Source organism: Orbicella faveolata, unplaced genomic scaffold (genome assembly GCF_042242905.1).
Source record: "Orbicella faveolata isolate gen_17 unplaced genomic scaffold, um_ofav_v1 contig_5, whole genome shotgun sequence".
Classification (NCBI taxonomy): Eukaryota; Metazoa; Cnidaria; class Anthozoa; order Scleractinia; family Merulinidae; genus Orbicella; species Orbicella faveolata.
The window spans coordinates 1245001-1272465 of NW_028301580.1; the positions used below are offsets into that span (position 1 = coordinate 1245001).

The window sequence follows — 27465 nt, forward strand, 5'->3', positions numbered from 1 at the left end:
CGCATGGCGAAGTGATTCAACGACACCTTTCAAAGTTTGTGAATGGAATAAGGGTTAGTTCTAGAAACGCTGCTTTTGATATTTATTCCGAATTTATTTATTTAGGTCGAAGGCTATGAGGTCCGTGTTTCTCCGTATTTTGCTAAATGAAAACTATTGCTTGGGCCGGCTAAATTCATTTATCGTGTTATGCATGCATGCATTGAATCAGTTAAGCTGAAACTTAAAACTACTGAGAAGCTTAATGTTAACTCAAAAGAAATATTTTACTTGCTTTTTTAACAACTCAAATTGATCATTCAAACCCGGTAGTAGTCAGAACTGCGTCCTCCACAGACCGTGGAAAGCACTGAAAGTCCTTGAAACTTTCTTCTAAACTCAAGCGTAAAATTTTGGCCATGGAAATTTAAAAAAATGATAAAGCATTTACATCGCGACCAAATTCTGGACCTGTTTTTTCTTACAAATTTCGATGGATACGTTGAATTAAATGATATTCGGGTTATTCTGGATATCTCAGCCAGTAAAAGCCGAATATATATGTAAAGCTTATGTTTTCGCTAGTGTTTTGAGTTCTCTAGTTTTCACGTAGTGCTGTGCATCGGAAACCATGTGTTTACCGGTACAATAAACGATACGTTTTTGACCAATCAGAGCGCGCGTAGTTGTCAGTTATTTTATAAACTATTTTATCTTTCAACTCCAAAAGTATATACACACACGTAAGATTTATTTCTCCCGTCTTAAATGCACAAAAATATAGAAAGATTGTGAATAGAAGTACAAACTCTCTTAAGCAGACACCCTCGGGACGCGAAAAAGCTATCCGTAACTGGCGCTGGCCGCTTACGAGAAGAGTTCTTGTATGCGTAACTGGAGTTGTAAAGGAAAGGTGGTCGCCTACAGGAACTTGCCTAGGTTACAAGAAACATTAGAAATGAATAAATACAACCAAATTATCATTATTATTATTATTATTATTGTTGTTTTATTTCCTTGTGCAATGCCGCAGTAATGACGATAACTGTATGTACACAGTAATGTGTACTACAATACTAGGACTGGCTCTTAGTGATTAAAGAACAAATCATAATTAAAATCAGCATTAGCATTCAGCATTAACAGTCTCACTACAACAAAAAGCAGTGATACAGTTTACAACTGTTTACGAGAATCTTTCAAAGTCAGGCCAATTCCTTTCAAGTGTCCGTTTACGGGAGCTTAAAAACAAAGGAAAAGCCTAGATCGTGAACCCTCCAAGTGTCAGCGACCGCTTACGGGAATGAGTAAAAACAGAGTTTGTATGCGAGTTCAAACAGGGTTTTGTGAAGGCGGTCGTAAGTAGAGCTGTCCGCTTACGAGAGTGTCCGTTAAGAGAGATTCCACTGTACCTAGGAGTCAGGTAAAAATTAGAATGTGTAGTCATTACGTATGTTTTTTTGTTGATAGATTACTAACACTCTGTTTGTTTGTTTGTTTTTTAATAAATAAATAGATAAACAAATAAATAAATAAATAAATAAGGCAGTATGCGGTGGCAATGATTTTAAGAAGACAAGGGATTGGAACGAGACAATTGTGTGTCGCTCCATAAAACATACCGGTAGTCGGGACTTGTTAAAGCTTAATAAAGATGACCGCTTTAAAAGTTTACAGTATATTAGCTTCAGTAGTCCGCGCAAGATCCGACAACTGGCCGCTCATTAAAATAACCGCTGAGGCGGTGTGGGGCTGCTCTATACATGGACACGTTGGCTGTTATGTGATCTGTTTCAAGTTTGCTTTATTGAAAAAAAAAAAAAAAAAAAACGAAAAAGAAAAAGAAAGAAAAAAGAACTTTAAATAAAACTGCGTAGCTTGGGAAGTATGACTAAAGACTAAAACATGCCGAACATAAAAATATATATATATATGGCCCAGCTTTCCCCTTTTAGTTAATATCTTTGGTTTTATACTTCTTTCCTCGTCATCATTCGTTTTATTTAAAATTCAGCCAAACATCTTCAGTAATAACGATAGTATACTAATCCAAATACAATCACACAATATTACATTAGTTGATCAATAACTATCAAATGCTGTTTTACACGATTGCCGAGTGAGAATCCGATCACTCAAATAAGTAGTAGATTTGCTTCCTGAACTCACCAATTGATTTAATCTTTCTGACATTTTAAGTAGTGAATTCCAGAATAAAGCACCGCTCTAACTGACATTACGTTTCAAATAATTACTACGCTGCCTGGGGAAAGTCAATTTCCCAGAAGTAAAAGTATCCTGCTGTAATTAATAAAAAAAATGTTTTGTAAAATTAAATTTCATTTCTCACCGAAACGTGATTGACGAGCCGACAAAACAGTCATCTTTTTTCTCAATTTTAAGATGACAGCAGGACAACTTGTCGAACGTTTACCGCCTTCCAAGTCGTGCACGGTCACTGGCATGGCTCCGAAGCGCTGCGGTTCGGTTTTCTTTTTCTTTTTTTTTTTTCTTCCCGCCGAAAACGACCAGCGCTGATTGGTCCGTTTGACACTTCAAAGCGGAAAATGTCGGCCGCCTTTGATCGGTGTGATTGACAGTCGGTGTTGGTTAAAAGCAAGAATCTGCTTTCAAAACACTTGCTGGATCAAGTCAAACGAAGATTATCCTGCTTTAGTTGTGTACCAGCAGTTTACTTTAAAATGGCTTCACGTAATGGCAGTCTTACCCATGTTCCGTTGAATCCATCGCCTGCGATTTCCTTACGTCATTCATCGTCCAGTCCTCCCTCGATCAGAGCACGCTTGGCACCTGCTCCACAGGCCAGTCAGCCACTGTCATTTTCTATTTCCCGGATTTTGGATCTTGAAGATGATTCAATTCAACGTCAGACGGATCCACCCCTTGGTAAGTACAGTTGTTAGTTGTATTGTGGATCAATAGATTTATCATGAAATTATCACTAAGAAACAACACATCAATCGATTCTCGTAGATCAGCTAGAGTTTTGTAGTTTCGTACGGTGTTTGGTGGATTGATTGATATGTGTTAAATGCCTCGGACTTAGCTAGATGGGAAGGACTGGAGGCTGACTGACGAAACGGGTCTACAGTTTTAACTCGGGTGAACAAAAATGTTAACCATGTCGCTCAGATAAGTCAACTTAAAACGAAGAGTGCACGACCGTTTGTATATATGCAGTGAGCGCAGCATTTAAATGCATTGTTTATTTATTCATTATTGAGGCTTCAATTAAAGAGCTGGGGCCTGTTTCTCGAAAGCGCCGGAATCTTTTCGGGCCCCAAAAGCCATTTTTAGTTAATCGGTATTTAAAAACAGAGAGGTGTATACGCCTGAGACTTCTTGCATGAACAGAATCTCCGTTCTATTAAGATTATATCAATAAAACAGCTCGGTAGTCAAAAGGTTTGAGATTTTGCTATGGCTTTTCGAGTGCGAAACCTTTTCGGGACCTTCGAGAAACGGGCCCCAGGTGTTTTGTGGCAGATTAATTTAATTATCCTTAAAAAAAGTCAACCTTTACCAATCTATAGTTTCATATTGAAAGTATGCTATTCAAAATTTGTTTGCCAGAGCTCATCACCTACAATTTTTTCTGTTTCAGTTTGCCATAGCTCGAACGACCAAATCCGACAAAACTCCGACCACTCACCGAGTGTTGACTCCGATAACCCGAGCACTGACGTTGACAGCGGTCGAGAAAGCGACGACGCTGCCCGACCTGAGCCTAGTTCCGAGCGCCCGCGAAAGAAAAAGCAGCGAACCACATTCTCGCCGATAGAAGTATGGGAATTAGAGAAAGTGTTTGCCCAGAGACAATACTTGATGCCAGAGGACGAAGACGAATTGGTACAGAAACTTGGACTCACAGCGAGGAATATTAGGGTGAGAAACCTTTCTGTTGTAAGCTTTTACAAAGCCCAAAGTATCATTTGAATGTTTTTAAATCGGCGAAGTTTCAACTTTCTTCAAGAGCTTAAAGCTCGAGCAATAAGTGCAAAAATTATTTACTAAAAATCTACTCAAAGCACGTTTTTTGAATGCTATTTTTTTTTCTAAATGATTCAACGATTACATGTAAATTCTCAAGCATTCTCGGGAAAGTTAATAAAAAATGTCGTGAAAGTGCTTGAAGCGTATATTATTTTGTTTTGAGCTGACGGAAAACGTCTGTTTTAACTCGGTAAAATGTGGACAATTTCAAATTGAATTTTCTCTCGCGGGGTCAACTTGGCAGCTGAAGTGTCGATGAGTTCTTAACTTTTTTCAAAATGTTTCTTGACCATGAGGACTCATCAGTCGAGGAATGAAAAAACGTTTAATGGGGAAATTTCGCTATAAAGTATGAATGCTGTCGAGGAACAGAATTCGTACACCGTTTGTTAGAAGTTTATGAAAGAGCTAGTAGCCGGTTTCATGCCGCAAAAGAATAAAATGCATATGTTTTCGTCTAAGATATATTAAAGGAGCTCAGTTACGTTTTTTTTTTTTACATCATTTTGGCCACATTCAAAATAACCTATAAATTAAAGGAAACCTGAAAATAATAGTTTACTAAGATAGAGAAACACCCAAGAGATCATTATAAACCGTAAAAGAACAGAGATGGTTTACGTGGATGGAGAAGATTTACACGGACTACAACCAAAGTCCGCCGCACACTAGCCGATTGTTTGTCGGCCGACAGACAATCTTCACTTGTCGGCTAGTTCGCGGTGAATTCAGACACGTCTGCGACAAGATCGAGGCTTGTCAAGCGATATCTGACAGTGCTAAGTCTCAAAACTTCTTGTCCCACCCTCAACGCGGTTAGCCGCGACAAAAAATCGGCTAGTGTGCGGCAAGCTGATGGCTCGACAAATTTTAACCCGATTTGACCCGGACAAAAAAATCTGCAGTTCTACGATAACAGCCTTAATTTAGGCTAAGCTTTTCAAGATGTGCAAAACGTGACGTAGCGACCTAGACAGCCAGAAGTTCAAAGGTCAAAAAAAAAAAAAAAAAAAAAAAACGATGCCTGTTCCTTATGCAGACGTGCACCACTGGCACAAAAAAACAAACAAACAAACAAACAATAACAACAATAACAACAATAACAAAGCTCCAAAGTACAGTTTTGTTTTCTTGTTTTATATATACCGTTCAAACAAAGAAGAGAGTTTAAAATAAGAACACCAACAACGTTAGAGATTAAGCTTTTCTGGCCGCGACACCATTAATATTAGATTTGTAATTTATTTTATTTATTTATTAGTTATTACTTTATTTATTTTATAATTTTCTGTCATTTTTTGAGGCACAATTGAAAACCTATGATAAATTTACGCCATACAAATATTATAATAATTATTATTCTTTATTGTTATTATCTTTAGTTCTGGTTCCAAAATCGTCGCGCCAAGTTGAGAAGACAAGAAAGATCCCCAGCCAATATTCCGCAGAGTTCCTTCCCAAACCAGTTTGACCGGCCTCCGCTTCCCGCACATGCGCCCTCCAGCGATATACAGTTTTGGAAATCACTTTATCAACCACACGCAGGCTTCCAAGGACCATTAAATTTCGCCCCAAATCACGTGATCTACTCGCCGAGAAATTTACCATCATACACACGTTCGGAAACGCCTTGTCCTTGCTGTCCAGTCCAGTCAAACAGGTTTCCACCTGTCGAGATGGATTTACCGCCAAACAGCGCAGGAGTCAAGCCATCTCAGCTGCCTCACTTTGAAGAATCTCCAGGTTTTTTGGAGAGGTTACCCAGCCTTACTTCAAACCAGTTCCGTAAGACCTCAGACGAACGGCAACGATCACGTGATTACACTCTGCAAGGGCAGATGGGTATCCGAGAGTATGGAAAATAGTGTAACAAATAACTTTTTAGCAGTTTTTGCACTCAAAACTACTGAGTTCGATCGTTCAAATCTCTTAAATTAGATTTATTTCCTTTTTTTTTTCGATATGCCCATAAAAATATGTTACTGTTCAAAGTTGTGTTATGAACCTCAAGGGCTTCGGACGATTTTATTGAGGTGGACCAAACCTCACGTCCTAAAAAATATGGGACCTAATGAAATAAAGGTTTAGTTGTAAAGACCAAAGGCTACCAAAGAGATATAGATCATGATTAACCAAAAAGGTGTAAAGATAAAGGTAGGGAAAATAAGAAAGATTGCATTTTTTTTTTTCGCAGATGACCCAGTCACTCCAATGTATATCGGCTCGAGTTAAACGATAAATCCAGCTAAAACGACTTGTAAATAAAAATGTAGTGAATCAGGAGCCTGAGTAAATTCATTTGTTCGAATTGTACGTTCAGTTAAACCAACAACGGTAAATATAAAATACATAAACAAAAATGTTCTGAAATAACCAAGCTTCCCAAATGTTAATGCTTCTTCCACCGCCAGCTTTGGGGTGATTTTTGATGAAATTGTGCAACGAATAATTAATCAGTTAATAAGTAAGTATCAGCTGATCGCTATTTCGCGGCCGCCAGCGCCAGGGCCGCAAAAATGAGCCAAAGGGGGCTCCTCTTCCCACTCCCTCTCCATCGATTCCCCTGTCCCTCCCCCTCTTCCACCCCCTCCCCCCCCCCCACCTTTTACGCCTGCGCAAAAAGCTTGATCTTTTTCTAGCCCACCCCGTTGTGTTTTAGCGCGTGTATCCCGTGCCGGCTTGACATTTCGCTAAGCTTGCGATATTTAGCTCTACGAACTTACTACAAAACAGAGGGTCTGTCGACAGAACTAAGTAAACACAGGAATGAGAACAAGACTTGTAAGTAACTGTCTAAATTTATAATATAAACATGAAAGTGAACTCTAAATTTAACTATTCAACCCGTCACGGATTATATCAAAACATTGCATGTCTTCGCCTTCAGGTTCTGCAAATGAAAATTCCCTTTTCTTTCAATATAATGAACTGATGAAGATCGAATTATCTTCTTAGAATATTTCCTCAGACGAACTAGTTTTGTTTTTTCCTTGAGGTGGAATAAAATTCGACGGGATTCTGTCGTGAAGGATTCCAGGTCAAAACTAAACAATAGAGACTTTGATCGAAATCGGAAACGGTGCCGGAAAAGCTTAGCCCCTGCAAACTGAGATGTTCGTCACGCAAAAACAGCTCATGGTTATGCCATCGAACGAAAGGTAATGAAAAAAAATTCCTTGAATTGAAATATGCGTTCTTATTCAAGGCTCCACGTAAAAAGAGAAAGTTGCATAAAAGGGAAGAAATATTTATCCGAAATTTTCGAGGTTTGTTAACGTTACCGTATATATATATAGAGAGAGAGGTGTCTCATGTTTAACTGTCTGACTGTAGATACTTGCACCCCATATCAAATTTAGGCTTATAGTGCTGGCTATCACACTATACCAATAATTTTGACACAAATGAATTGTTGAATTTTTCAAAGCTACAAGTCAAAAGGAGTTTGGCAGTTTACCCGCCAATTTTGAGAGCAGCTTGTTTAACTTATAAACAAAAAAAAAAAACATGTCTGCGAATTGTTTATTTCGAAATATATATATTTTTTTCTCTTAGAGCGATTTTTCCACATTTGAATATCAATCTCATTTTGAAAGTTAATAAAAGATTTAGAAGTTCTTACATTAGATGGAAGGCTGTTCCTCAAGTGTGCCCCACTGTAGCAGAAAATCGGTACGGGGCTTGAGCAGAGTTAATTTGTTTTCTCCGGTATATTATCTAAGTCCGTGATCCATGTTCAAGGGTTTAAATAGACCTTTCAGATACTCCGGAGTCTGATCACTCATGGTTTTAAACATTAATTTCAAGTTTTGCTTTTCCCTTCTGATATAGAGATTATCCCATCCTGGGGTGGTAGCGCTAGAAGTGTAATCAGACTTGGTGATAACCCTAATGGCGCGATTTTGTAGTTTTTGTAATTTGTCGGCTAACTCGCTGTTGAGACCGTCCCACACAGGACAGCAATATATACTTGCATTTTCACATATGAACGGCCTCAACCTTTTAATTGCACCTACACCACAGGAGATAACCTTAGCAGTCTCATTAAAACATTTGGACCAAGACAAATTTAGCTAAATTTTAATCGATGTAGACCCCCTGGTGTGAAAAACTCTTACTATTGCTGGTTGGCAATGTCACACAATTAAAAATAAAAATCTTAACCATTCAATTGAAATAGGTCAAAAATGTGAAATATGATAGATGATTGATATATATACAACCTCGCCAAGATTTAGTTCTGTGTGGTTTTTCATTCGCGTGTTATTTGGAAAAGTGTTTCACCCAAATTTATAGAGCTTTGTATGGAGACGCCATGTTGGGGTCCCTCGGCGGGGCACCAACATCTGTTATTGAGTTTTGCCATTGAAACGAAAAAGTATTACTCTAGAGCTACGACACATTGAAATTAATACTTCTTGTAGTGCAAGGAATGTTCATTTAGCAAAACTTGAACGGTAAGTCATCTTTTGACCTACGCGAGAGCCTCCTTGGGCCGCCATCTAGTGTCACGCAACACATAAACTTGGAAATTCAAACGTGCTCTAAAACAAAGTGAGTAACCCTGTCTAGCTGAAACGCTGTAAAACGTCAAGTTCTCTGAAAGTCTCACATCTGATAAAACTAAAACTTTAGGAGGACTAATAATTTTTAGTTTTGGAAAATGATGACGTCACGTGAAAACCGTGACCTTCTATTTGGCAAGTCTGTATAAAATTATAGTTCGGTTTTTGCAGTTTTTGAGGTTAGTTTATTTACATTCAGCCATTCTTGAAGGTAAGCTAGTTCAATGTTCAGTGCTGATTCAAGCTCTGGTAAGCTACTGGCAGCGATACTGATGCTTGTATCGTCGGCGTACATTCGCGGTAAGGCTTTACTCAGGCAGTTTGGTAAGTCGTTAACATAAATCCGGAAATAAAAGGAGGGGACTAATAAGAATACGACCTACTTCCCTATGGGACACCACAGATAAGAGCACGCACACCAGACAGCTTACCATTAACTAGACACTTTTGCTGACGATCACTTACATAAGAGTCAAAAATAGCAAATCACTTTAGGGCCTTTGGATCAATGCCATAGCTATACCTAGCATTCGTGAGACCATCTGATAGTCAATGATGGCGAAAGCCTTTTTCAAATCTATGAATATTGCACCATTCAATATAAGACCGTTAGCTCTATTGACAAAGCAGCTGCTAGAAGCTTCCAGCAAGGACGTCAGTTCGCTATGAAGTGATCTAAAGCCGGATTTAAACTTGTCTCGAATATCGCTATGGGAGTTATCATTAAGATACTGAGATACTTGAAAAATTGAGCGTCAAACTGTTCTTTCGAACACCTTAGCAACAACAGGAATACGCGAAATTTGCCGGTAGTTATTAATGTCTTGTTTACCCTTTGTAAAAATTGGCGTCTCTCTTGTTAGCCTCCATTCAATTTGAACAATACCAGAGGAAATCCATTGAAGAAAAATGCCAAGGGATGGTGCCAGAACACCTGCCCCCACTTTAGACATCTTGGATGGCAAATTATCCAAACCAGTCGCTTTCTCAGTTTGTAGTTTTTCAGGTAATTTTAGGACTTCATTAGTGGTTCGACTTTGAAAAGAGAAAGTCTTGCTTGTTGAGATGCGATAACTTTCTGGAACAGTATTAGGTGGAGGTACGTTTCTCGCCAAGTCGCCCAATGTTTGCGAAAGGACGATTACAGGCTTCTGCGCGCCATTTCAGATGCAGAACTTATTTTCAAATCTCCGATTTCAATATCAGCAATAACTTTCTTCTTATGTTGACGAGAGCTCTGCTCATAGCTGCCACGTTTTGCGGGAATCCTTTCTGTTAGAAGCGAGGATATCGCTAAAGCATTTGAGTTTGGCATAGATAATTGAATTGTTTACTTACACGTTTTACGTATGAACTCATACGTATTCCACGGGTACCTCCTGTTCCCAATTCTTCTTTTTGCTTTAATAGGAGCATGTTTATCTATACATGTCAGAAACCGATTCTTGAAAAACTGCCACATGTTTTTGGTTAACATAACTTCTGGTAATGTCTGATGTTCTCCCGGCATAGTGTTCAATATACTTTCATTGGAAAGGTTTAGAGACTGAAACGATACATCGTTCTTAAATACGCTCTTTTCTTGAAGATATTTTATAAGAATATATTTTATAACAGAATATCGAGGCCGAAATTTACGAAATTTTAAGAATATTTTAAGAATAAACCCGGGACTAAAATTTTGCAAAGAATATTATTTAGTCTGTTGAAAATTTGAAAATATAACACAAAAATATATTTTTTTAAAACTAAACTGTAGCTAGTAACATTTTTACAATAAGTTGTGTCATATCAGGCCTTATTGCCTACAGTCTGGCTCCAAAATTACGTCAATGCCATCAGTTGTGATAGAACAGATAATCTGGCGTTGTGACAGCATGGTCCACTTTCTATTCCCATAATCTAAGATTTTTTTTCTACGAATATTCACAAGCATATTTTCGGCCTAAATTCGGCTCAAAAATAAGAACATTCAGCCTGAGCCGGAAAAACAATATATATATATTTTTTTTCATGTAAAAACGAAAGAGTGTAGATATGTGAAAGGGTGATGTAGCAGCTGTCGTAAGGTCTCACATGAATGGCTTGCTACCCTTTGAGAGAACAATAGAACAAACAACAGAGACAATACCCCTAGCCCTAAAACAGTAACAGCTGCTAACAATGAAGAGAACTACAAACTTACGAGAGCTGCTACAGTTCTGATGGGAAAGGAATAAATGTCTTTTTTCAACAAAATATGCTCAGAAGGGGTAAGTTTTCTTTAATATGGTATACAAAAGGGAATAAGCGGTTACACCCCCTGGCGGACCCTCCAAGCATAAATAAAAACTTCTTAAGTATACCTCCAAGGACTTTATCAGCATAAAAATCGCTTTGTTCACTAGAATATTTAATGGCATGCTAAAGCTTATCCGGAAAATTTGTAATCGATGAAACCTGCAAAACCAAAATCAGTCCCTCGAATCTCTAGGTATTTCTGAAAAAACATTTCAAGGCATTCAGATAGGTTATATCGTTGAAATTCTTCAACAATTTCGCACTGATGGGCATTTAGTCAGTTAAATTCGTAGCCTTCACCTTGAAGGTTACAGTAGATCCTGCTGAGTGTCTTGTTAGTATATTCAAATTGAGAAGATTCGTCCACAGCAAACTACGTTCGTAAAATATCTGGTTTTAGTATAATTTCAGAGCTGAACAAGGAGTTTCCAGCAATCTGATTGGTTCAGCGATCCCATATATTGCGTTATAAAAACCGCTCCAGGCGGTTTATATAACATTTTCGAGGCCTGGCTTCTAAGCTCGCCACCTTTGCCATGTCGGCGAGTAACCATGGTGGACATTTGATGAATGAATTTGTCATTTATTCGGAAGACATCACTCTAAGTCCAGGATATTTGAAACGATGGAGAATTTTCAAAATGACTGCTGTCAACCTTGTGATTGTTGATGATCATCATCATCCAAATGATTGCTGTCATCCTGCTGTAATTATTCGGCAATATCCACCTCGCCTTCGGCGAATGATTGTTAAATACAGGTCCTTTTAAATAGCTTTGTTCTTGCCTCGTAAGCGTTAAAAATGGATCGCTTGTGGAGTACTATTTTGGGTAAATTTTTCAGCCCTTAGCCTACAACAATCAACTAACTTTGTCGAGTGCACAATGAATTCCAGTTTTGGCTGCCCCTCCCCCCCCCTCCCCCCCCCCAAAAAAAAACAAAAAACAAAAACAAAAAAAAACAAGAAAAATTCAAAAATTAAAATATATCAGATTAAATAAGTTTCCCCCAACGCTAGAGAGAATGATTTTTAATCAAATTATCGGCCACGTAGTAAATTCAAGAAGTACTGCCGTTTCATATGTATATAATTATTCCAAAAACAGGCTTGACAAGAGGACTGCGTTTCACTTGTTGTAATAGGGAGTTTAACGACAATGGTAACGGGAACGTCGCTAAACAAAAGGTTTAATAAGCAATGCAGTGGTTGTGCAATTGCGGTACAATTCTTAGTACATTTCTTTGCCGTCATCTGCAAAACAACAACGTGAAATGACCAAATCTTGCGTTGCGTGGAGAACGTGGACCACGACGGATAATTTTTAAAGTATATATTTTGAATTTTGCACTGTGTTCCACAATAAGTTCCGAGATAGTTTTGACAGTGAGAAACAAACTAAGTGACTTAGGAGTACGCTGGACTTGTAGGTAAAATATAAATTCGTTTTTTTTTAATCGACGTTTCCTCGGCGTCGCCGTCGTAACTGCTTAAACTCCCTTTTGATCGTGTAATGTAGTCCATTTCATGACAAACACTGACAGGTTTAGCTCGAGGCGCTGATTGCATGGCCCATGCCACGCGTGGGTTTGTGCTGATTTCCGCCGCAGTTTAAAAGGCGTTCCAAGAAATAGCCCTTTATTGATTTAATATGGAGAACGAAAACGTTCTTTTGAGCACTACAAATATTAATGCATTAGAATGAGATCTTACTGAAAATCACCAGTTTTCTTTTAAAATAATTTAATTTCCTGTGGAGTTTCTTTAGCAATATTCAAGATAGGCTAGTACAAAAAGATCTCGTATTATGGCAAATTAACTTTGAATAATGTAAACTTCCTTAGAGCTCACACAAAATGACTTGATTAAATATTTTCCTGCGTCCGCTCGGGACAAAATGTCCATTCAAGGTGGGCATGATAAATTGCATGTGAATTTAAAAACATCTTCATTTGCAATGTAAGAAGCATTAAGAATCGAGATTGTAGCTCAAAAAGCATGAAAGATAAGCACAGGCTACCTATAACATGTCTTTCTTAATGTAAGGTAGTAGGAAAACACTTTTTAGTTGTAGAACTATTCTATTTTTCTTTTCTGCATATTCATTAGAGTCAGCAAGGTTTGAACACCAAACACAAGACAACAGCAACTTCCCGTTCAGCAGGTTCAAGGTAAGTCGTAATATGCGTGATTAGTTATTTCTCGCGTCTGTCGGAGCTTAACAGTAATATTTCTCAGTCTAGGGTGAAGCTACCAGAAATATTCCTACTATACTCCACTCATGTAGGAAGAGCAATTCTGTGTCAATACTTTGGAATTGCCGGGGTCGCTCGGATCGAAAATCCTGTGGCCCCCACTTTTCAGGGCATAGTTAGGTAAGGAAGAGGGTAGTGAGAATGAAAACACCATGTCCTGCAACCTGTTTTGAGGAGCTGTACTTTAAACCAGTTTACCGCGCCTCCGTGCAGCATACCCTAATACTATAAGACATAAAATTGGTGATTGCAGATTGTATTCAGATGACTGCTAGACTGCCTTAACTTGCTCACATGGTTGAGCTTCTCGTAGCTTCTTGTAGTTCGCTTCTTGCGCTCCCAGTCTCTTTCACGAAAATGTATCTGATTTTTTGAAAGTGTGTGCGAGTAAAAAACTGTACTGACAAATGATATATGCAATCTGAAATCAAGTCTCCTTTTGATAATGGGAACCACTGCAGTAGTTAAGATTACAGGAATCAATTTACGTGTACCCGTGTACCCGTCAATAACCACTGACTACTTCCTTGGAAATGTATTCATCATGTTGCGTGAATTAGAAGTTAACCAAGAGACAAAGATTGTCATAGTTTTTTCGCTTGGGTATGCTTCTTCTATTGCTTAGGGTCTGAAAGCTTCGAGATGTAAGTCCCAGTTGTAACAGATATAAGTTCACAACACATTAAGACTTATCTTTATGCCCAATCAGGATCAGTGCACACAGGCCGTGAGTTCTCGCATTTTGTACGCAAAGGCTGGTTATTTCAGTTTGAAGTTTCATAGATCTGTTTGTCCCACAGCAAACTATACGGCCAGCAACAGTTACATTTTTAAACAATACTTTTCTTAATAACAATTTAAAAAAGGTCTGAACAGCAGGAAAGTTTTAGAAATAAAGCGACACTTTTTAAATGTAAAAATTCGTTTCGGTAGAAACTTCTGCCTTCTTCTGTGCAAATATTACAGAAGGCGCAAATTGAATATAAACAACTAGTACATGCTGATGAGTACGTACTCAAAGTAGAAACTAAAAACGTGCGGATTACAAAGATAAGCTTAAATTAACTTGTTGAGGTTGCTGATTAAGGGAGGGATTTAATTTCCCACAGGATGTGCAAAGCTTCCTCTATCTTGAGCTGTAATGTAGTGCCAGCTTGATCAATTTGCGCTGAAGAAAGCAATTTTTTTTTCTAATAATGCAGACTCCTTCCCTTTCGGTTTCCTTGAAATGCTTTATTTATTAGAGAATTCTCACCGAAAGTTCTTAAAAACATTATTTGATTAACAGGCAACGCCACTTTTTCCTCTAATATTTAGACCTTCGTTGTTTAGCGTAGATTTGTTTTCCGATCGCACTTTAAAACAGATCAGTACGAACATGAAAAGTGTTGGTTTCTGATACCAAAATCTGCAAGATAATGAACACCATCCCGTCCGTTTCATACGAGAATCTCCACCCCCCATCACCACGAATATACCAGCACAGAGCAAATGAAACTTAAGGTGCGCGGGGGGAGAGGGTATTTCAAAGAGGACTAAACTTTCTGAGCAATGAAAGAAAATAAAAGGATTCTAAAATATAAGGAGAATGAAGCAGTCGAATATCGAATCCTTTATTCAAAGGTTAGTCAGATAACATGCTAGGACATTTCACTCGTTGCTAGCAATACCATACAGTTTTTAGAATATCCACTCGGGGTGTATTCGCCTGCAAACAGGTTCAAATCCACCCAACCTTAGAGCTAGCTAGCGGCTTCATCCTAATTTGCCCCGAGGCGTATGAGAGTTTGTTCATAGGCTAGGGGCGTGCCATCTGTCAAACCGCGGAATAAGCTGTATTTATGGTAATTTTCATTTCACCGTATTTAACACCAAACCAAGATGTTGTAATAAAACAATACACCGTAATTAATATTCCACGAGAAGAATATTGTCCTGTTTTCTAAGCCGCTCGCTAAATATCATTGCTAGAATAATAAACTATTTGCCTTGAGTACATTTGATTTCTTCAAATATTGTTTCTCGTCTATAGTCGGACTAAATCTGGTTGGTTTAAAATTCCTTATAAACTAACAGCTGATGACATGTCAAATTTGAATTAAGGAGTGACATTTATTTGTAAATGCTGCAGCTTTGAGACAATATTAAAAGTGTTTTGGGAAAGCTTTCTAAAATTGATATTGCGTCGTAATCACACTATATAAAATTTCCCTTTCGGAAAGAAAAACTTCGAGACAATATATAGCTCGCCTGACGGGAAAAACACATAAACATTGTTAATAAAGCGACAGCAAGATATCGTAAAAGTGGCCGGCTGACATCGAAGAAGATTCAGGTGAATTGCAGGCAGCGACATTGAAAAAAAATTAAGATAATTTGTTGAAAGCTGAAAAATTTGCGTTTTGTTTCCTAAGTTTTTAATTCAAGAACCGTTTTTTTTTTTTTTTTTTTTCATTTTTAATTCCTGCAAATTTGCTTTTTGATTTTCTTTTTGTGTTTTCTGTGACCATGCAGAATGCAAGCTATAATTTTGCCTGCGCGTGTTGGTTCAAATTTACACAGATAATAATATAATACAAATTCGATTTTTCGCTGATTGGCTTAAGAGCGCTAGCTATCGTTATTTATTTTTTCAAATATAACAAAGTGAAACATGTCGTTCGTAGTAGTAAGATGAAGCATACGAGGATATCAAAACCACCTAATGCCCTGCCAGAAAAAAAAAAAAAGGCTTTTTCATAACACTTGACAAATCGAGAAAACACTTCCCTGCGGCATGTTTATTTCACGTTCTCTTGCGTCTCAAATTTCCGTCGCAGTTAATGACAACATAATGTATGACTTTGACCTCCTTTCGTGGAAGTTACTAATTAAATATCCTTTTCTTAAAACATTAACATATAATAGGTAGTATCTGTGAAAATCTAAAATGCAACTCCCTAAGCTGTAACAAAAAACGATTTTTTTTTTTTTCTGTTCTACTCAGAAAGACACGCACAATTGTTTAGATACAGGGACCTTGTGGCCAGTTTACTCTCTTTTTTATAAGAATATATTTTATAAGAATATCGGGGCTGAAATTTGCCAAATATTTAAAAAGATTTTAAGAATAAACCCGAGGATGCGATTTTGAAAAAAGTATCATTTTGTGGGTTGAATATTTGTAAATAAAATGTAATTATGTTTTTAACTAAACCATATAAAATTGTTGCTCTCTCTAAACGGCAAAACTAGCCAAAAAAAAACAACAACAACAACCATATGCTCGAGGCTGAAAACCTTTAAACAAGAAATTATGCGTGTCATGCCAGATTTTATTGCCTTCAGTCTGGCTCTAAAATTACTACATTCACAAAAATATTTTCAGCCTAAAATTGGCAGGAAAATAAGAATATTTAGCCTCGGTTGGAAAAACAATATTCCCATATATAAAGAAGAGTGTATTCCATGAATGCCCTCAGCTTATCGGCGTATTCTTAAGTTCCGTGCTTGTGAGCGCAAGGAAACAACTAAGTACAACACCGCCGGATATACGAAAACCCAAAACTACAATGTGGTAAAATCAGCTGTGGTGCCGCCAACTCTGAGGGCGGGGTTACTAGGCATGATAAAGAAACGCTAAAAGAAATGTTTCAAAATTTGCACCACAAAATGTTTGGTGACCGAGGCAAGTGCTGACCTAGACTGATTCAAGTTTCTAATAGCCTGCTATACATATCTCAAGAAATTAGCAATGAACCCGCTATAACGCGGACTCAACTCTTTAGTGCTCCGGTAAAATAGCTATTTCTGCCTGTTCCGGGACGCTACATTGTCAGAAATATCATTTCCGATCGCTAAGAGTTGGTACGAGCCCACACTACCTGTAGAGAGTGACAAACTAGGAAGGAAGTCAGTCAGTCAGTCAGTCAGTCAGTCAGTCAGTCAATCATTCCGTCCGTCCGTGCGTTCGTTCGTTTGTTCGTTCGTTCGTTCGTTCGTTCGTTCGTTCGTTCGTTCGTTCGTTCGTTCGTTCGTTCGTTTGTTCGTTCGCTCGTTCGCTCGTTCGCTCGTTCGCTCGTTCGCCCGTCTGTCTGTCCGTACGATCGTTACTTCGTTCGTTCGCTCGTCTGTCCAGCCTTTCGTTTGCGTGTTTGGTTGTTGTGAGTTTTATAGATTACTTAATTCATCCTGGAAGGTTTTGTTACATTTTCTCCAAGGGAGGTGGGACTTTTAGGGAAATTTTCAAAGGTTGAATACCATAGTTTTAATGTTATTTGAGTTTGAAATAGCCCCCCTCCACCCCCCCCCCCCCCCGGGGAAATATGTTTAAGGTAGACAGATTGAAGCCTACATGATAAATGGAGAGCGCGGCTATTTCAGCCTGCTATGAACATAATGTTTAGTTTCGACAGAAAATTTGGCAATTACAGGTTGATTAATTCCGCGCGAAAATAAATGATTCGAGACAATTCTTTAGCGCACGGAGGTCCTTTTATGTGGTGATAGATCACATGTTTTACTTATCATTAATGCAGCTTTCGCAAAATGAATACAACATAAGAAAAAAAAAAAAAAAAAAGAGGGGGCCCAGAATTGATAAGCACTAAATAACTAATTTCAACCTTGTTCTCGAAAAAGTCGCTGGTCGAGTAGTTTTGTAAGATTTCTCAAAATTGAAAGACGAACTTTTAAATTCAATAGCGGTGCTAGTTTATGCAACTTCTACAGCAACTAAGAACGTATAAATTTACATCTAGAATTGTTTTGAAAAGCCGCTGCCTTAAAAGGTTGTAGTTAAGTCATGAAACCTTATAACCAGCTGTGGAAGGGTCATTAAGCTCTTGCTTTTAACGCCATTTGACGCACTAATTATTAGTAAAAAAGATCATTTTAATTCCAAAGTGCTCTAATACATTAAAAGCTTTTAATTTTACCAGACGCGTTGGTTAATCGACCACTGGCTTTAATTTCAACACGGCTGGAGTTTGTATACTGTAAATTTTAACCCCGCAGGAAGTTAAAAACAGAAAACGTAGAGCATTTCCCAAAGTGACTTCAGATGGACCTCTCTGGGTAGGGAAGTTATACTGCAGAAAGGTAGGGGACATATTTTATTGCCTTTGAAATAAAGTATTCAAAGGAAAAAAACAGTGTCAAAGTCGGACAAGTGAAATTTATTACTTTAATAATTTTTTTTCACGAGCAGGTGAAATACTGAATCAGACAGTCAGAACAAATGTGTTTCTTGCTCCCTTCATTTTATAGTCGTATTGCTACATAGTGGCACGATCGATCTTAAAGCTCTGTAGAATACCTAGAGATTTACTCTAGTTTGACTTTTACGGCTTTTGTCTGCACACTGTAATTCATGTGATTTCAGCTCTGAGTATTTCCAGTTTCCAGTTTCCAGTGCCCGAACGTCGGCGACAACGTTGAATTTGAACAGAGAAATGAGGGATTTGATCAGCTGCTGGAACTTCAGTTACCACGCACATCCGTTCTCATCTATCCATTAGAAAACGAGTGAATTTTTTTTAGTTGACGGCTCAACAATTTGACTACTTCTTAGCTATAAGGAACATTTCAATCAGATCCTCCAAAACAAGATCCCATCTCTTACTTGAAGAGGCAAACCCCAGTCCGCGGCAAGGTTAGGCTTTAAAAAGTTCCAAACTTGATGGCAGTTAGAAGAAGCTAGAAAGGTCGACAATGTCATCCCTGATTATTGAAAGTTATATTTTTTTCTAATTTCCATAGTTATTATATTCTAAGGCGCCACCAAATATTCAAATAAACTGGATAAAAAAAGGCGGATTCTACAGAGCAAGACAGCACAAGTATTACTTCAGAAGCAAAGTACAGGGAAACTAAAAAGGAAGTGGATTACAGTTGAAATCAAATTTGATTTGGTGATAGAGTACCAAGGGAAAATCAAAATTGACATTTGGGTGAAATTTTGCATTTTTTAAAATCTTTCTTTTTTTTTCTTCTTTTAGTTCATATTTCTTTGTGTTCACTCCTTTTGGCGTTTGTTTGCATGTTTGTTTTTCTAGTGAGATAACAAAGTAACCCACCTACACGGCCTGTCGAGCTTTTTCCATCATTGGTGATCATTCAACTGTTAAACTTTCAGATAGGCTTTGGCGATGAATGTGTCTTTCTATTTATTCATTGAAGTACTTTCATGAGTTTTTGCTGCTTATTGTTAAGTCTGTGGTTGAGTACATCGCTTGCATAAATGTAATCATTTATATAGACGCTGAGGCAAAGTATTACTTCCCGATTTGGAATAATCTCTATTCTGTGTGAGGTATTATGCCGTTCAAATGATTGAGCATACAGTAATTGTGTGAACCAGGTGGTAACCACAACTATACAGTACAAGATGTTTATAACCTTTTAACTTTTTCAGTTAAAAGCCTATTTTGCTATAATATTGAAATGAAAGCTGTTGAGCAATACTTTCTTGTGTTACTGTTTACGATGCTGTTTTAGGTTAAAACTTTCATTCTATCAATAAAACTCTAGCGTGTGACCATTCAAATGAGTCAACCGATCAATGCTTTTATTTGTGCGGTTTGCTGTTGAGTTTCAAGTACAAAAAAACCATAAACAAATTGCATTTGTTCCTGTTAATTTTAACCTTATGGGCGGCCCTCGTCTACTCAAAGGAGTGAAAAGGTTCTTTTCGTCGTCTGCTTTATGAACAAATTATAGAAAAAGTGTTTTTTGTTAAAATGATTATAGAGGCCGAACATGACAGCCTAGAAAGAGGGTAGTGCAACTTGTGCCGTGTTTTCACGAGAGAGGTTTACTACGGTTACTGCTTACCAAGGTTTCGTAACTAAACCGCAGTTATTAGAGAAGCTGTTTACACGAAACTAATCAACTAAAGTAGGCTGCATACAACGGACGGTTTTAGGTTTTCTCGGCGGAAAGCAAGTGCTGCAATGTTGCTCAGAAACTATTGGAAAATTATAAAATTCGACTTCACTCCAATGCCGAACGTAGGTCGTTGTCAATTTGCTTGCGGTGATGTCGAACCAAACTCTCCTTAAATGTAGAGCTTTGTAGATGAATAGTGGAAAGAAAATTTTGATATCTCGCTGAGCCTCTTCCGGCAAAAAACCTGAAACGGCATCTGCCACGGAGCCCGGGCTACGTAAATGTTTACCTGTAGTTCTTCTTATTCGGGGCCGTTTTAAATTTTAACATTTGCTTTTCTTCTTCGTAGACCTCATTTACGATTTTTTTCTCTCTATTTGTGGTAGGTCTTCTCCTAATTGCGTCTGCCTGTACACTGCTACTAAGTTACTGAACTACTAACAGAAAGGAAATGCTTACGGCACTTGACGATGAACGGGAAACAGCAGTTCGGGATTCTTTGCCTAAACATGAGTTTATTTAGCTTTTTTTGCCCGTTGACTTGAAACCTACTTACATTAGAAGGAATCTTTGTCTATTTTTCTCTTCGTTACGCGCTGCACGCGTGAACACTTGTTGTTAAGGTATCAGTATAACCCATTTGACCATCCGCGCGCGGTCCGCTCTAGCGTTCGTGGCTTCAACAAAAACCCATATAAACCGTATATTTACTGGAAGCTTAATAACTACAGATTATGACCTGACCTGTTTAAAACGGTAAAAATTTACCGTGTTTCGAAAATGTGAATATATTTACAAAGCTTCACGAACCCATAAATCAAGGTATACGCTCTCTAAATTTAGGTCGGAGAAAACGATTAACATGGCATCCGTTTCTTCACACATTGACCTCAAAAACCGTGTCTCAGATTTTTGGCACATGCGTTTGTTATTATTTTACAAGAGGATAAAGTTAGAAAAAGGAAAAAAAATAGGACTGCCCGCGAAAAAAAGGCATAACTTTTTAATGAAAAGAGTAATCAGAATTCGCAGACACGGTTTTGTCGGCGTTCGTTCTGACAACATTCTCTCCAAATTTCAGCCAATTTGGTCCAGGGGCTGCCGACCTGGAACTCGAAATGCACGTACAACTCGCCTATTTTTTACTTTCGAGAAACAGAGAAAAAATAAAATTCGGCGGCATCCAAGTGTTATGAGATTATCACACCAAGGGAGACACCGCAGAGGAATCAACTTTCTGTATAACAATAGGACTATGACAGTTAACATGGAACAGGTACAAATTTCCGCGACGGCGCGCGGTAAATTATTCACCAGTGAATAAACCGCTTTTTCATGTGTGAAGTCAGAATTCCAAAGTTAGTAAACGTGAAATTATCTTTTGATTTACTATATTAACGTTCGAAATTTCACGTATCGGTTGACTAATCTTCAAAATTATGACCATGTCACTGTTAACATGCCAAAGACCCGTAGAAGGTTCCCGAGAAAATGCAAGCGCACAAAGGGAAACGCTGGAGAGGACGCCGTAAACGGGACTACATCGACTGATGTTGATGCAAACGCCAAGATACTGGAAGAAATGACAATAGCTGGGTAAGAAAAAAAAAATGTTGCACTGCTGATTCTAATTTTGTACAATCGATCTGCCTGTCAATTTCGTCCACTTCTCTTCGTCAATCTCCTCTGCTTCGACAGTTTCTCGCAACAGTATTTTAGCGCCGCTTGCGCTCATTTCGGCTTGCTCGCTGGCTTTGTGATTGCGATCGTTGTCGCGTTCATCCAGCAATTTTTCTTGATTGTAAAACGAACCCTTTGCCGCTTTCCACTAATTTAGCGGCCCACTCTTTGTTGAAAGTGTTTTTCGCCTTCTTTGGCCTTCCTTTAGCCGATGAAAACGGGCAAGATCGCTCTGTCTTCTTCGAAGACATCCGGCACTGATTATGGCGCGCGAATCGCGTGTCAACTCAGCATGATCTTGATGTCATGTGACTTCTTGCCTCGATAATTAATTCATTTGACAGAACTTGTCAACTCTCAATTAAGTAATTAATATGCAAAACAATCTTTCTCGCGCAATAACTAGCGGCAGATATAAGATTTTTTCGTGGAGTTTTTTTTTATCTAAAAGATTACTTTAAGATTTATCCAACCGCTTAAAAAAGTAAAATTATGCAAAATTGCAAATTTTCCCCTTACTGATATGTTAAGATATCGCGACAACGTCTGCTTTTCCTCGGTTACCGTCGGTTACCGAGCTAAATCATGCCTGACGAGGCGTTCAACTGTCGACAAACCTAGGTTGGTTTTCTAAATGATTTTGCCACCATTTACCGAGGTTTGCTACTGTGTTTACACGATTAAAAGTTTCACTTCAATAAAGTTAAAGGAAAACCAAGGTGAACATCTCTTGTGAAAACACGGGCTTTGTAGGTTAAAATTTACACAATGCTTTAAACGCTTTAACAGTACTCGGCTATTTGAACTCCAATTTGATCTAGATATGGATTTGTGTGACAGAATAACCTTTCGATTGAGTACTTTTAAATTCTGAATCCCTTTCTACGTGTGAGCGTTTTTCTTTTTTTTTTCTTTTCTCGATTAATCGAGTTAAGTGACAACATACGTTAAGAGGGTCTGTTCTAAAACGGCTTGAAGAAAACCAGGTTTCCCTAATCTCGTTTGTACTGCTAAGCCTCGTGGCTTTCCGTAAACATTATCGAGAGACATTTAATGCCGTGTCACTGTCTGCCAAAGAAAGGAATGGCAGCTGTAGATGGTTTGCGAACCTTACACAGCCAATAGCCCTTTTCACGGTTAATTTTTCTCATTTGCGTTACAAGGTAATTCAACGTGGATGCGAGGCAATTTCGGGCTAAAACTATAAAATAGCCCGAAATTGCCTCACCTGCAAGCTAGATTTTATTGTAATGCAAATGAGCATAAGTAACCGTGAAAAGGGCTATTAGGTACATAAATAATAAAAGCTCATATTTATGTATTTATTCAAAATTTGAACTTGATAATGATGACATGGAGTCATCGAAACGTCGTTCGCTTTTGATATCGCTAATTTTCATTCTAAAGAAATTTCTACTTACATTAACAATTATTATGTAACATATCGGGCACGAAAGAACGTGCCTGACCACATTTCCAAATACCCAGAGGAGAGTTGAAAATACGACGCAATGCGGAGTATTTTTGAAGAACTCAGAGGTGTTTGGAAGTATGGTCAAACACTGTCTTTAGTTATTGATATCTCTTCGATCTCAATCGAAACTAAACTAAGAAGATAAAGAGGTAAAATCGTAAAAATCTATGCTACTCCAGATCAGATATTCAAACGCCGTCATCGTCACGATTTCCTTTGTTTAAACTTGATGAATTATTAATGAGTTTGAGAAGCTGAGTTTGAAGCTTTGTGAACTTTGCTACACGTTTTTATTCGTGATTTTAAGGGATTTTGTGGGCCAAAAATCACAGGTGAATGTGTTGGTCGCCATTTTTTCTGTACTGTGGATCGGGTTTTGAAGACTGTTCGACCCAAATTTCGCGTCATCTTCAACTTTAACCATTTGTTTGTTGAAGGTATGAAGGAAATAATGCTAGAAAATGTTTGCCTAAAGTTGCCAAACGGTACAAAGGTTTCTTGACAAGATTTGAACGTTCACTTTAAAGTGTGCTATTTCCATAAACTGCATCATAGGGCATTTCGTACTATTCGGTATAGCCATTAGTAATCTTTGGTAATCTTCTTCAAAGGTTTTGGATTGTTTCAGTAATACTCGTAGAACGTCGTATGATTTTCGGCAATCTTCGGAGGATTCCGGGTGATCCTCGTTAATACCACCAGTAAAGTGATATCTTGGTATAGCTTTTGTTAATGGATTGTGGTGGTAAAACTTGCTCATTACATTTAAGGTAATAAGGTAATGGACCACAATAAGTGGCCCTACGTCCACCGCACGCGATAAAATTTCTTAATAATATAATGCAAATCAGCAACAGAAAAACGTAGAATTCTCTAGTCTGGCAGATTCGTAATTTTCAGCGTCAAAGGAGATAACATTTTCGCTAAGGTATGTTATAGTTGTTAAATTCAACGTTAATGTTTAGTACATTTTTAGTTGGAATTGCATTTACCTCAGGTACTTTTATTGAATTTACAGTAAACTACATTTAGCGTTGTTGTAATATTTTGTAGCAAATGCGCGCAGCTGCCAAATGTGTTGCAAAAGAAATATTGATTTGCGATGAAAAAGCTAGTGTTTGTCCAGTTGAAAGAAGTCATTAGATAATGAAAATTTTGTTCTGTTTTGTCGGATAATATTTTCTTTTGCGAATTTGAATAAAAAGATCTAGAACCTGACGTTGTCTTTAATGTAATCTATTGGGTCAAAATGACGGGCGGTTTGCAGCATTTTGCTAACAATGAGCACTGAATGTCTAATCCTTGTTGTTAAGTGTCGAACATAAACCAGGTTTTGTCAGCTCGTTTATCTCCGCCTTTTTAGAGTAACTTTATTCACTTGCTGAAAACAAACGAAAGAATACGGTACAATGAACCGAATACAATGCAAGCGGTGGGCGGTGAAATGGGATCCAATAGAGTGTGTAAATACTGACAAAAAATTATTACAATTGTAATTTATATTATAAATGGTGATTACACGTTGACATCACTCGAAGCATCATAAAAGAAAAACAAACACTGCACAAGACAAATTTTGCTCTTGGCAGACAATGAAAATGACAGTTGATGACAAATCCAAGACTTATAGAGGAGAACAGAGTAAAGAAACCACACAAACGTTTCCAACTAGAGAGCTCATAACTTAACCTCAATTTCGTAGGTAAATTCTAGATAAAGCAGAAATGCTTGTTGTTGACAGCTACTGTGGTTCATGTAACCGTCCTGGTATTCCTTTTTCACTGTTGATGGTGTCTTTTTTTTTTTTACCTTTTTTTTATTCTTAGAAACATTTCAGTCGAGACAAAGTACATTTGTTCCATCCCCCGAAGACACACTTTTCCGTGATGGAAGAAGACGGCAAAATCGCAATCACGGTTATTTACGTGGTATTATTTCTCGCAGCCATTCTCGGAAACGTTTTAGTCATCTATGTGGTGCTCCGTAAACCTGGAATGAAAAGTCCCACTAACCTTCTGCTGGTAAACATGGCGATAGCTGATCTTCTTTTTGCCTTGTTTATGTTCCCATTGGCCCTTACTCGATACCATGTCAGGGGCCTGTGGATCGGAGGAACTTTCGGGGAATTCTCCTGCCACGCGATTTTCTTTATGTCCCATTTACCAATTGCCGGTTCCACAACGACTTTGATCTTCATAGCACTGGAGAGATTCTTTGCTATCATGTACCCGTACAAGGTAATCAAGATTTTCCGCAAAGTCTGGATCATTACCGTAGTGATCTGGTTAAGTTCCGCACTTCTGATGATGCCCGTGGGCATTGCGGCGGAAACCACAGAAAAGAACGGCCAAACATACTGCGATCGCGACTGGTCCGTGTTTGGAGATCCCATGAAGGCAAGTCGAAAATTTTATGATGCCGCGTTCGCTGTCACCTATGCAGTTCCATTGCTTTTCATGGCCATCCTTTATGCCGCCATCTCCCATAAGCTCTGGAGGCGCCAAGCACCTGGTCGCCTTACGGCGCATGGTCAACACAACAGCATGCTCCACAAACGTCAAGTTGTCAGAATGCTCATCACTGTCGTCGTCGTGTTTGCATTGTGTTGGCTCCCTACGCATGTGCAGCACTATTTGATAACATACTTCCCGGAAGTTCACGCCCGCCTTTCGTTTGTCACCAGGGTTACAATGAATCTGATTGGCCACACCAACCCGGCAATAAACCCTTGCCTCTTGGTGGGGCTCAATATTCGATATCGCAACGAGTTTTTCAGGTTGTTCCAGGGGGTAGGAGTAGGACCTATGGACACAACTCCAAGACCCGCTGAGAATATGCCGGAACTTAGAACTCGGGAAACTGGAACCACGTCACCTCTAGCAATTTCCACATCAAGACCAAGAAGATGGCCACTGGTAGCAAATCCATAATAAGTTACCGCCTGCTTGCTCTTAGAACCTTTTGCGTACACCACTGACTAGAGCCCTACGGTTTTCGCTTTGAGGCCCAGAGAAACATTGTTTGATTTAATCATATGGTCGATATAGGGGAATGGTCCGGGGAGGGGGGGAATGGTACTCCCAGAAAAAATTGGGTTGGGGTGTGTGGCCCGGTTTCGAAAACCCTTGCCCTATTTAAAACAAAAATCTCTGATTTTCCCAACCCTATTTATGACCTGACCAAAAATTTGATACCATTTTTAAGACCTGTTCCTTGAATTAAATACTGGTATTAAAGGCATTGTGAAGGGCTTTGGTTAATGATCTTATCGACAATTGTGAAAAAGTTGTTTCTTCTAAAAACCATACCCAATTCAAGACTAGAGTACAAAAACCATAACCTATTTGACACCAAAATGGCCAAAATCCATACCCTATTTCTGAACGAAAAGGCTAAAAACCATATCCTCTGAGGTGGCACATACCTATACAGCCCATATAAGGGGGTAACCCCTCCGGGGGAACGGTCATGAAGACCAACAAGCTAAGCTTTTTGTTGTAAGTTTGTGTTCGCTTGTTTGGCCTTGACCTTACTTCTCCCTGAGCAACTAACTAATCGAAACGTTTTGGTTGATACGTTATCCATGCATAAGCCAGGAACGTAAACAAAAGATTGTGCACGATGGCGTTTCCGCTCTATGTAACCATTTTTCTCCACTAAATATGAGTCCAACATGATCTACATTTACTTTACAAGGCTAGAACGGAGAAGAATTTCAACCACTTGGGAATTACTCCGGACTATATGAAGTTATTATGCAGGATTGGATTTTTTATACATTTAGTTACAAATACTCAGGAAAAAAGCAATTAATGCTGACAACTGGTACGCATTTCGGAGACTCTCGGCTATTCCGGAAACTTTCGCAGACAACTGGCGTACCAGTAATTGCGGAAATATCTGGAAAATTGCTCTTCCGTTTACCACTGGAAGTTATCGGATTTCGTTGCGATGTAAGGCGCCCAGCATTTTCTTAATGGTATCCAAACACTACTGAAAGACGTCGGTCAGCTTAAAATACGTTGATAATTTAAAAGTAGACCCCTTAAAGATTAAATCAATGCTATACCAGCACATAATCTATATTTATGCATAACTTTGACCTTGACTGGCTGGGAATTTTGTTTTCCACCATTTCTAGATCTTATATATATATATCTAAATTTTAATTTTGAATCGAGTTGTTGTGCATTATAAGCTGCTATGTAGTGAGCTTATCTATGCTTTGCACGTATTCGCAAAATATACAAGTAATCTAAGATGTCTATAACAAAGTTTTCAAACCTACTGGTTACTAGCGAGTTGTTGAGTATTTGAACGTATATTTATATTTAAGTTTCAGAGATTGTCTTC

General features: G+C 38.3%; 2 protein-coding genes across 4 annotated transcripts; both read left to right on the forward strand.

Annotated features, from left to right (window-relative positions):
* Positions 1-2473: 2473 nt before the first annotated feature.
* Positions 2474-3936, forward strand: LOC149095683 (uncharacterized). The gene is made up of 2 exons (XM_089281836.1): positions 2474-2902; positions 3576-3936. The coding sequence occupies exons 1-2, from the start codon at positions 2682-2684 to the stop codon at positions 3934-3936; spliced, it is 582 nt and encodes a 193-aa protein (XP_089137962.1). The 5' UTR covers positions 2474-2681.
* Positions 3937-6642: 2706 nt separating this feature from the next.
* Positions 6643-27399, forward strand: LOC110062918 (QRFP-like peptide receptor). Of its 3 annotated transcripts, none has more exons than XM_089281800.1 (3): positions 6643-6774; positions 12946-13007; positions 24939-27399. In XM_089281800.1, exon 3 carries the CDS (start codon positions 24999-25001, stop codon positions 26040-26042), a length of 1044 nt encoding a protein of 347 aa, XP_089137926.1. In that variant the 5' UTR covers positions 6643-6774; positions 12946-13007; positions 24939-24998; the 3' UTR covers positions 26043-27399. The 3 variants fall into 3 exon arrangements, with proteins under 3 accessions (XP_089137926.1, XP_089137927.1, XP_089137928.1); XM_089281801.1 differs by lacking the exon at positions 6643-6774 and adding an exon at positions 6834-7151; XM_089281802.1 differs by lacking the exons at positions 6643-6774; positions 12946-13007 and adding an exon at positions 18052-18170.
* The last annotated feature ends 66 nt before the right edge of the window (positions 27400-27465 follow it).

Excerpts from the sequence above, each read along its gene's own strand:
- LOC110062918 (XM_089281800.1), top strand. The coding sequence starts at position 24,999 with ATGGAAGAAGACGGCAAAATCGCAATCACGGTTATTTACGTGGTATTA.
- LOC149095683 (XM_089281836.1), top strand. The coding sequence starts at position 2,682 with ATGGCTTCACGTAATGGCAGTCTTACCCATGTTCCGTTGAATCCATCG. Across the intron at positions 2,903-3,575 it reads CTTGGTAAGTACAGTTGTTA|CTCATCACCTACAATTTTTT; the intron begins GTTGTATTGTGG and ends TGTTTGCCAGAG.